Raw genomic sequence first — 11,052 nt, 5'->3', positions numbered from 1 at the left:
GGACCTGCATCTGGTCTAGAACAGTAAGAGAGTGGAAGCTAGCTTGGAAGCTGGGAGCTACAGAGTGGATCATGTAAGGGAGAGATTGTCAAGGGCGAGTCAGCCCCGAACTTCTTTCCCTCTCCACTTTCTACCACCTTCTTTCTCCATCTCCCTCTGCCTCTCTCTCTCTCTCTCTCTTACTTATCGTTCGTGGATCTCATCGAGAATCTATTAAAGAATTTCATTCTCGACCAGTTCGATTGCAAATCCTATATTCAACCACCTTCCTTTTTTTCTCTACTCCATCCCCCCCCTCCTCCCCCCCTCCCCCGCATATCTCTCCCCTCAACCCTGTCCAAACAGAAGCAACCATGTACGTTTTGTCATCTTCCGTCATAGTCCAGGTCTAAACCTACCCCCAAAAAAACAAGTACTTGAATCCGGGACTAACCTAACTTCACCCGTTAAAGGAATATCACCGTGAGTGTGATCCGCGAAGATGCGGACTCGGATATTATCAACCTACAAGTCGGCGGAGACATGAACATCGAGCTTCTCAAAGCGATCATCGAAAGCGAAACTGCCATCCCGCCCGCCGCCCAACAGCTCGTCTACAATAATCAACTCCTTCAAAACCCCAACCAAACCTTAGACCAAGTTGGGATCGGCGAAGGTGACATGCTAGGTGTCCACGTTGCCCGCCCCCAACAATCACCAGCACCAGCAACCTCAACAGCCCCCGGGCCTAGCGCCGCACCCCGTCAGAATCAGATCGCTCGCCCTCCCGGGATGCCCGATCCCGAAACGATTCGATTACATATACTTGGAGATCCGCGGGTCCGAGAGGCTGTTCGACGTCAGAATCCCGAGTTGGCGGAGGCGGCAGATAACGCGCAACGGTTCCGCGATGTTTTACTTTCGCAGCAGCAGCGGGAACAACAACAGGAGGCAGAGAAGGAGGCACGTATCGCGATGTTGAACTCCGATCCATTCAACCCGGAGAATCAACGTGCTATCGAGGAAATTATACGTCAGAACGCCGTGACTGAGAATCTACACAATGCGATGGAACATCATCCCGAATGTGAGTCGACCCCCGTTGATCAAGAAAAGCTCGATGACGCTAACCTCTTATTTTATCTTCTGCACAGCCTTCGGTCGAGTGACTATGCTTTATATCCCCGTCGAAGTCAACGGCCACCGTCTCAACGCCTTCGTCGACTCCGGAGCCCAGGTAACCATCATGTCGCCCGATTGTGCAGTTGCATGCAACATCATGCGACTCGTCGACCGACGCTACGGCGGTATCGCCAAGGGTGTCGGAACCGCCCCAATTCTAGGCCGCGTGCACTCCGCCCAAATCAAGATCGGAGAGATGTTCCTCCCATGTTCATTCACCGTCATGGAAGGCAAGCAGATCGACCTGCTTCTAGGACTGGACATGCTCCGCCGACACCAAGCATGTATTGACCTCCAGCGCGGAGCTCTTGTTATCCAGGACCAGGCGGTGCCGTTTTTGGGTGAGGCAGATATTCCAAGACATCTTACGGATGAATTCGAAGACGAGCCTACAGTGAAGGGGTCCGATGGTGCGGAAATCGGTGCACGTACTGGGGCAGTGACGCACCAGGCGAGTGGACCTCAAGGTCAGAGCCAGAGTAGTGCTGCCCCTGGTCCTTCCTCGTCGTCACAACAACCCAAGATCAATATTCGACCCGCGAATCCGGCGTCGCGATGGCCACAAGACTCCATTGCTAAGATTACAGAGCTTGGGTTTAGTCGTGAAGAGGCGGAGCGGGCACTAGAGGCGGCGAATGGGGATTTAGATCGGGCGATCGGGTTCTTGATCTAGATTGGCTTAAAGGATAAGGATTGGCCTCGAGCATTTACTTCCAGGCGTTCAAGGGAAATGTTTGTATTTAGCGGGTTTTTATAATGATGGCACATAAATGAATCAATGTATGATTAAGTGGCTATAACATTTTGTCTCCTTGGCGTAAATTCCTTCTATCATATCTTGTACAGTTGGTGGTGTGTATGTATCTATGCGCGCTTGGACTTGCCAGGCATAAGGCGACCTCGTAAACGAAAGACCATATCCATAGCCATCAAACCACCTAATCCAACTATTAGTCCACCTTCCTTCAAAAGAGCAACTTAAATCAGAGAGTAAGGAATACATACCCAAAGCCACATACGGCGCATACAAATACGTAAGCTGCTGCTTCTCAGCAAAAGACCGATCATCCCAGCTCCACACATCAACCAAGCAAGTCAACGAAGTGACAAAAGCCTGAACACCAAAAACCAGCAAATGAACCGGAACAAGGGGGTGATCTAAAGAAAAAGAAAAACATATTAGTAAGATATCTATGAGACATTTCTTTCTTTATTCTTCCAAACTCAGTTCTATCAAGTATAGTGGGTGTAGTGTTACCTCGGAGTAATCCGCCAATGGCCCATGCACTCAGGGGAACATGGTATAGCAATTCCATCCAGATAAATGTCGTGAACCAGACTGGGGCGGGTTCTTCGAAGAATTTGTCATGGTAGGTGGTTATGTAGAAATCGCGCAGGTTACGGGAGAGGTCTGTTCGAAGCCATGTTGGTTGGAGGGGGACGGTGTCGATGAGGAAGATGATTGGGATGTGAATGATGAAGAAGAGGAGGTAGGCGTAGTCTCTTCGGAGCATGGCGATCAAAATGGGTGACTTCAATTGAATTGTATATCTTTAATTTCAAAGCTCTGGTTAATTCAGTCTCCGTCATTCAGCTCAGCTCAGCTTCGACAGTGTAAACAGGACAAATCGAACAAACAGTGTAAATAGTGTAAACAAGTCAATAGTCAGGTGATCGGCGTCCGATCGGCCGCTAAGAAGAAAAGACGAAATGAACTAAAAACTGGGAAATAAACTAAAGTCACATAAACTACCATATTGCTTTTTCCCTCCCGTTTAAGCTTGTGGAGATCTCGGTTTCTCGGTCCACCGTTACATGATGCCATCTTTGTTCTGGAATCTGGACTTCTCGTACTAATGTCACGTCACACACCACACTCCCATGGTACTTGGTCCGGCCCGGTCCTTACCATAGGACCTTGGGCGCTGGTGGACAGATCCACTTTAGGTGGAAAGGGGGGACTGAAGGCGAAAAAAGAAGAACAAAAAAAGAGAAAAACAGCGCGCCCATATCTACATCCACCTGAAAAGTTATCTCATCCTGCCGTACTGCATTGGGTACCTTGGAAGAAACGGTAAAATAAAAGTAGACGAAGATTAAGCACGAATGATTAAGATTGCGATGTATCAACCTATGATGGCAACAGGGAGTACACTATGTACGGTACAGTGTACCCATCCCATGCAGAGTGCTTAAACCTCAATCTCAGTCCATTACACCAGAAGGACAATCAGGTACGTCCATGCATCCTCGGGATCCTGTGGCATCTCTCTTCCATCTTCCCGTGCGACGTGTCCGTTAAGAACATGCGGGATTTGCAGACCGCATGTTCCCATTACCCAATGAATCCTTCGGACTATCACCACGCGATCGGAATGGGTTCTTTGTTCTTTGTTCTTTGGTCTTTTCTCGTTTTGTTCACCTATTTAGTCTAATTTTTGATCTCACTTTCCCTTGAGGGGTTTTATGATTATTCTTTTATTTTCTTCCATCCTTTGACCCCTGCCCAAGTGGAGTCCCATTCGGTTAGATAAAGACGGACAAACTCTGATATACTGCTAAACAGCCACAGGTATAATTGTATACCGTTGTATTTGTTACTAGGGCTAAACACTGCATGCTAGCCAATCCGATTAGCTGCATCGATCACGGCAGATAATGCAATTGCCATACGGCCTGCATTTGCCTTATCAGAGGCGAGGAAGATGCAATGAGTGCCGTGATACAGAGATGCAGTGCCCGTGATCACTAGGTAACCTTGGTGGTACTATCTATACGGTATTCTATCGTTAAAAAGATAGAAAGATAGAAATTAAATCCCGCGAACCGAGGCTGGCCTCTGTTCGCAGAAACACCCCCCCCTGTAAGTCTAAGACCCAGTAATCCAGTAATCTAATAAACCTAGTCGCCTAATCAACCCTGGTCAATGGCTTAATCAAAGCCCATCCCTTCCCCTGACGACATCTACGTTTTTCCATTTTTCTCCATTTTTCTATGTAGCGGTGAAATACTCTTGATTCTTCCTCAATTCCCAGTTTTGGTTTTAATTGAATAATAAACCCAACATCACGGTCAATCCCCAATCAGATTAGTAGAGACCAGGATCATAGATCGGAACTCACCGGGATAAGGGTGGTCTATGTACTTTGACCGTGATTACCTTGATACCCATGAGCTGTTTACGTACTGACCGCTCATCTGGCGAACAGGCACACAGACCACTTTACCGTGATTCCGGAAGATGAAGGCCCACGAGCTAGCGTTTGAACTATTGCATGGTGGAGAGGGCTAAGACGATATCGACGTAACCATGTGGGTATATAAACACAAATGGAGACCCGAATATCGGGATTCCTGTTATTTGCTTTTTCCTTCCATTCTTATCAATCAGTAAAGATCGAACTCAATTCTTACTGCTGCTATATCTACTTCAAGTTCCGACTGCCTTTCTTTGCTTCTTTTTTATCTCATTCCAAAGCATCTGGGCATTCCAACTTCAAGTTCTTTGAAGGTTCTATTATTCTTCAAATTCAATATGCCCTCTTCCGCTCCTCTGATTCGCTCCAAGGCTACCGGCCCTAATGGCCACAAAGCCGAAATCCCAATTAGCTACGACATCAACATTCCCTATGTCGATGTGGAAAAGCAATCCAAAATCAAAACCCCATACCCAGAATATCTTCCCACCTGGGATCCAATGTGGTTTGAACCACTTCCGGAATTCGAATACTCCGACCCAGCCCTCCGAGTAAAAGACAAAAGCAAACCAAATCTTCTAAACAACACCGGGGCAAAAATCACCGACATCCAACCCGCAATCGGTAGCGTGATCGAAGGAATCCAACTAAACAAGCTAAACAATGCTCAAAAAGACGAGCTTGCACTTCTGATTTCCGAGCGAAAGGTCCTCGCCTTTCCCGATCAGGATCTTATCGATGCCGGACCGGCCGAACAAGAGGCTTTCATGCGGTATTTCGGCAAACCGAACTATCAGCCTGTTTCAGGGACTGTGAGGAATCATCCTGCTTTTCATGTGATTCATCGTGATGGGAATCGAGAGGAAATTGCACGATTCCTCGAAGCAAGAACAACAACTACACTCTGGCATCAGGATGTTAGTTACGAGATCCAGCCACCGGGTTATGTGATGTTGGGACTTTTGCAAGGTCCCGAGGTGGGAGGCGATACCGTTTTTGCTGCGACGGATATGGCTTATAAGAGACTTTCGCCTACTCTGCGCTCATTCCTAGATACGTTGAAGACAGTGCATTCGTCTTCGAAGATGATTCATCACACGCGGTTGACGGGGGGGCTTGTGCGCAAGGAGGCAGTTGATACCGTGCATCCGCTTGTGAGGATCCATCCTGTTACGGGGGAGAAGTGTCTGTTTGTCAATGCGGAGTTTATTACGAAGGTTCAGGGGATGAAGGAGCCTGAAACTAAGTGGATGTTGGATTTCCTGATGAATCATATTGTGACTGGACATGATTTCCAGGCCAGAGTGCGATGGCAACCTAGGACAATTGTTATGTTTGATAACAGGGCTACTACTCGTGAGTTTACCTTTCTGCCAGTGGTTTTCTATATAATCTAAGGCTAACTGATATGATAGACTCCGCTATTGTGGATTACTTGGATGAGGAGTATGGTGCTAAAGCTCGTCATATCTTCCGATTGATTGCGCTGGGAGAGAAGCCCATTCCTGTTTATGACGAGTTTGACGAGTAGAAAGCGTGTTTCTGATAGACTTCCTTGCTTTGCTTTGTTTTGCTTTGCTTTGTTTTCTTTTCCCCGTTATATTCTCCCTTCGTTATACCTTGCTGTTCTTGCTTTCTCGCTGTTTATGATCTTGGCGGGCGTTTGACTTAGACTGTCTATTCTGCTCTCGGGCTTAATGTTAATGAGTTGCGTCTACAAAAGAAAGATTCTTAATCGTTTTGTTAATGAGAGAAATCTGCTATTCATTTGACTTTCTTAATTTTTTCCAAATATTCCTTAGATCTTATTCTAGATTTTATCTGGGAAGTCATCATGAACAATTTCAATATTTGTCAAATGATGCAGAATGCTATCATTCAAAATGCTGTATTCTCTCATTATACTGTAAATCGGAGGAAAGGGTTGATTTTTTTCAAGGATTCATTAAACCTCCGAAACGCCACCTAGAGTTACAAAACATGACACTACCAATAAATCCTTCCGGAGACAAAGAAGCAGGAAAATGGGAGAAGAGATGTTAGTTCATAAGGTCCAAAATTCGTTGCCGAAGGATCAAGCTTTGTTCCATAACATCGGATCCGTTGGGCTGACCTCCTTGGTGTAGCAAAAGAAGGGTCTCGGAGATAGCCAGAGCCATATGCTCTGATCCGAAAACCATCCCGCCTAGTCGCATGCTTTCGTGGAACCATCCATTCAGTAGATACATCAGATCGGTGGCGATGTAACGACGGTTGTTTCCTTGGAATGGAGCTTCGTCGGTGTAGTACATAGCTTCCAGCACGGTATAAATCGACTCGTGTGCAACTCCCAGATCGAGGAACAGATCGACAACCCAATGAGCCGGGCTAACGTGGCGCTGGTGCTCCAACGAATAGCGTTCAAGCATGGGGACTAGTTCGCGAACGGGGAACACTGTCTCCGAGAGCCGGAGCCGACTGCCAAGGCTGCGAACTTTCTCAGCGACGGCTTCAAAGGGTTGTGGAGACCCTTGCTCTAGCGTGGCAGCGTGCAGATCGTGAATTAAATGGTGCCAAGTGGCCTTGATATCGGCGGCATTCCGGTGATCGGCCAAGGCGAAAATCTGCAGGCAGATGTCATAGTAGCTTCCCGAATCCGCGTATTCGTTGAAGAGCTGATATTTAGTCAGAAAGATGCAGGAGAAAGTTTTGACGGCTCGGAAGAAGTGGGGGTGTTGTTCCATTAAGGGGAAAGGGGCCGGCGGTTGCAGGGATGCCGAATTCAACCTAGTCACGTACCTTGCTAATATCTTGGACCGGTCCATCCACATCGCCTAAAACTTGAGCCCTGCGTTCCGGGGCGATCCGATCGTCGTCTTTCAATCGTTGCAGGAGTTCATCCTGGATGTTTGCGACATCAATTAGGGTAGAAATTTCCTGCAAAAGGCGCTGTCGCGACTGGCGCCCCACATCAGGTGTGTAAGTGGAGGCATTGGCACGGGCTCGGCCTAGGTACTCAATTCGCCGGCTGAGAGGTAGCGTGAACCCGCTCTGCGCTAGCTGGAACTGAACCTTAGCGGCTTCGAAAAACCGCTGAGACTGCGCATAGTATCGCCACAGGAGATCTGCATGAGCAATGTCATCAGAGGATTTTCTCTCCAAATAGGTGACGACGAATGCAGATTGTGTCTGCAAGAGACGATCACTCCAGCCTTGTTCCAGGTACCAGTCGTAAAGGCTAGTCAGAAATACTTCATCAGTGGAGTCCGAAATGACAGCATATGCCTCGTTTTGACGTTTGGCAATCTGCGTCATCTGGCCATCAACATAACCGGGGTCTGATGCCGCCAATGTATCAACGGCGATGACAACCTTGAAAATCAGATCGTAACATTGCTTGCGGAAATCGTAGGCGTTCTTTCGGGGGTCCTGTAGAGTTGTGAGCGGGTGTGTGGCGTCAAATCTGAGGGGGCTCAATACTTGTTCGGGACGCGCTTCCATAATCCAGGAAAATGCGAGGTTCGCTTTGTCGGATCGAGCAGCAACGGTAAGAGCTAGTTGAATTGCACCTGCATAGGCATTAGCACTGAGTTGACATCAAGAAAAACGAAACAAAACAAATTCATGCGGCTCATGGGTGACCTACCTGCAAAGAATTGATTTCCAATATAATTGTCCACGGCAGACACGAGATAATCCATAGGGAGGTTATCTGCTACTTGCCGGAAGAGAACCAAGCTTTCATTCAAAAGATTACGCCCCAGTTCAGTGTTAGAGCCGGCCTCGGTGGCTCGCTTGAGCAGTTCTTGTGCTTTGAAAATAACAACATCCTCGGCGCTGCAGAAGCTACCACATCGACGGCGCAGAGCATCAGCAACAGTTTCAACATTGGAACCCTTAGCAATGTTTCGGTTCACAATGCTTTTGACTAGATCCTTGGCAATATCGTTGCCCTTGCTAGTACTGAACAGTTCCTCGAAAGTGAGCTTCAGGAACTTTTGCTTAGAGTCTTCGGGTAGCGTGGCTACGATCTCATCCACCCGCTCATCGAAGAGAACCAGGACAAATGAAATACCTTCAATTGTGTGCGAAACCAGCTGCACCAAGGAGTGCAGGGCACGGTGTTCACCCTGGAGGGCAATCTCTTCTTTCTTGTTGGATACTCTTGAGAGAGCCTCGGGTCCACTGAGCCCCTCGATGAAACTCTTGTTGGTCTTGAAGAAATTCTGGAGGGAGGAGAGGTCGTGCTGAATGGTCTGTAGTTTGGATGCAGACACCGATGCAGAAATTGTCAAGGCGCCGTTTGGTGCCTTGCCTACCGTGGCGATTTCTCTCTTCCAGATGGATCGCAGAAGACGGGACAGGTACAGGGAGATACCAGCATGTCGGGGTGAGGGGTTGACAAGGTCAACAGCGGGAGTAGTGGCGTCAGGCACGGCGTTATCATTCATAGCAGCGCGGCCACCAAAATCAATAAAAACCTTGCGAGCAAACTCCAGGACATCCGGGTCATTAATTTGGGTAAGTCGCTGGTCCGAGGAAACCTCTACACCTTGCCCACAAGCCACTGCGAGAGCAGTAGCCAGCGTCTCGGAACGACCATATGTACGAATGAAGCTCTTGGCTTCACCCTCGAGGCTTTCTTGGCCTGTACCCCCGCCACGAACCAATGAGGCGAAAATGTCCACCAAGCGTCGCCGTCGGATGACATGGATTCCTGTATTTGTGAGAATGGCGACCTCAGCCGCCGGGTGATCGAATTGAATAGCCAGCTCGTTACCAAATCCTGCAGTTGATGGTGGAGGAGGGGAGCAGAGACCAATATCCTCAGCTCGGCCGCCAAGGCTCATCCAAATGGCAGATTCGCCGGCCTTCCCAGCCAATGCATTTTCTTGGGACTTGGCAACTCGGCCGGAATCTGGAGACGAGATAAAAAGACTATCTGCCTTTTGAGTCGCATCCTGGCAGGTGAAGCAGAAGAAGTATCCAGGCGGGAAGCGATTTGCCAAGCGCGTAGGTGACAAGGTGTGGATCGGGAGCTTCACGCCGAAATTTGGGAACAACCCACGCATCTCAATATCAGCAGAACTGTCCACAGGCGGGGTCTTGACGTGTTGAGCCTGCATGCTAGTAGGCGCAGTGGTGCCATTTGGAGCGGGAGCCCAGTTGTACGCCGCTGTGGCACTGAGATAGATACGGTATCCAGTAGCAGTTGTAGCGACAAGGTGATAACGAGATGCCTCGGCGGCAGGGATGGGGCTGATAGAGACAATCTTGACCTTAGGATTGAGTGTTTCGTTGGATGCAATGATATGTCCGATATTCGAATAGATGTCAGAGGCATGTTTGGTGATAGCCAAGGAAAGTGTACCGTCCGATTTCAGGTGGAAAACCCGAACAGTAGACGCCGAAGACAAAGTGTACAAGAGTCTCCGACTCTCATCCACCACCATCTGCTCCACGTGCTCCATAGCCCGCTGAGCCAAGTTTGTAAAGCTCAGTGAAGGCGCGAATGCCGTAAGTCGAGAGCTGGTGTGGTTGACCTTCGCGCACCGACCTTGAAACCAGCGCTCTTCTTGTTGATATGTCAGCTCGTACACATCGTTGTCAGATGATCCACCAAAGAAAATGCGACCAGTAGAGTCAGAAGAAGCAAAGACATGGATATCTAAGCCCCGGATCGAAACTGCCATGCCAGTTTGGTATAACGACACTTGCCGCCCACCAGTTGGGGTACTCTCGACACCCATACCCAGCAAAATCACATCGGCGGTAGTCGATACCACAAGCAGATGAGTGATTGCTGGCAAAAACACCCCCGCGCGCGGCTTGACGAGTTTGACGGAGTTGATGCTGTTTGGCTGTTCCTCAAATCCAACCAATTGAGGGTTCGGGTGTGTGAAATCCCAGATGTAGAGCGCGTTGTCAATGGCCACCCACGCGTGGTTCAGCTCGGCGAATAGTCCCATGCTTGTTGATACTTGAGCGCGATTATATTGATCAAAGATCTGATCGGGAATGTTGTACATTTTGACCTTTTGGAACGGCGCCCATGATTGGGAACTGGGAATGTCATAGTCGGATGAGAATCCCTCTGTTCTTCAAATTAGCATTTTCGATCCCGACCAGAGCATAGCTTTTGAGAATACATACGGGACAGATAACTATCCAAATCCGGGTATCGCGACTCTTGGAATAGTGTATCATTAATGGTGCGCGCACCTCGCTCCTCAGTGCTCAAGTTTTGGTTTGGTGTCGGCGCGGTCGCAGGCAGCTTCGGGAGGGTCTGGGGAGGGGATTGAGCATTTTGTTGCTGTGACTGCTGTGGGTTCAGTTGAGGAGGAGACCTAGGATCATGTCTAGGCACAGCTGGTGTTTGCAGGTAAGCTCCAGGCAGGGGTTTCTGCGGCGTTGCCGGTGGCAGGTTGGATTGAAGAATTGGATAAGACATTGCGCTCAGCTGGGGGAGTAGAGAGGAACGGGGACTCCCCGCTGGAGAAATAAGCAATTAAAGCTGCAGTATAATCGAAAGATGCCCGAATGTTAGGAGATAGGCAGCGAGATACAGTTGGTAGATTGTAGAAATTGCGGGCAGCTTTGGAGATGATTGGTTTCAAGGTTCTTTTGCGAGGTGAGAGTCAACAATTCCCGTGCACAGACCACTCGTGATCTTCCGCCTTTTCTGCAGTTGATGGAGCTTCACGATCTCAATCTT

General features: G+C 48.6%; 4 protein-coding genes across 4 annotated transcripts; 2 read left to right on the top strand and 2 right to left on the bottom strand.

The window, feature by feature from the left end:
* Nucleotides 1-353: 353 nt before the first annotated feature.
* On the top strand, nt 354-1,834 carry ddiA (putative DNA damage-inducible v-SNARE binding protein Ddi1; the record flags this gene model as incomplete). Its single annotated transcript, XM_056927690.1, has 3 exons — nt 354-364; nt 453-1,066; nt 1,134-1,834. The coding sequence occupies 3 exons, from the start codon at nt 354-356 to the stop codon at nt 1,832-1,834; spliced, it is 1,326 nt and encodes a 441-aa protein (XP_056774738.1).
* A 191-nt stretch (nt 1,835-2,025) lies between these two features.
* Nucleotides 2,026-2,675, bottom strand: N7478_011475 (EXPERA domain-containing protein; the record flags this gene model as incomplete). The annotated part of the gene is made up of 3 exons (XM_056927689.1): nt 2,026-2,099; nt 2,167-2,319; nt 2,420-2,675. 3 exons carry the CDS (start codon nt 2,673-2,675, stop codon nt 2,026-2,028), a joined length of 483 nt encoding a protein of 160 aa, XP_056774737.1.
* Nucleotides 2,676-4,696: 2,021 nt separating this feature from the next.
* On the top strand, nt 4,697-5,889 carry N7478_011474 (TauD/TfdA dioxygenase family protein; the record flags this gene model as incomplete). The annotated part of the gene is made up of 2 exons (XM_056927688.1): nt 4,697-5,714; nt 5,774-5,889. 2 exons carry the CDS (start codon nt 4,697-4,699, stop codon nt 5,887-5,889), a joined length of 1,134 nt encoding a protein of 377 aa, XP_056774736.1.
* Nucleotides 5,890-6,397: 508 nt separating this feature from the next.
* N7478_011473 (putative non-repetitive nucleoporin) lies at nt 6,398-10,788 on the bottom strand (the record flags this gene model as incomplete). The annotated part of the gene is made up of 4 exons (XM_056927687.1): nt 6,398-7,012; nt 7,137-7,906; nt 7,984-10,431; nt 10,491-10,788. The coding sequence occupies 4 exons, from the start codon at nt 10,786-10,788 to the stop codon at nt 6,398-6,400; spliced, it is 4,131 nt and encodes a 1,376-aa protein (XP_056774735.1).
* Between the last annotated feature and the right edge of the window lie 264 nt (nt 10,789-11,052).

Source organism: Penicillium angulare (genome assembly GCF_028827245.1).
Source record: "Penicillium angulare strain IBT 27051 chromosome Unknown utg000008l_segment0_segment0, whole genome shotgun sequence".
NCBI lineage: Eukaryota > Fungi > Ascomycota > Eurotiomycetes > Eurotiales > Aspergillaceae > Penicillium > Penicillium angulare.
Note: the sequence above shows the minus strand (reverse complement) of the source record. Positions and strands in the feature narration are given on the sequence as shown.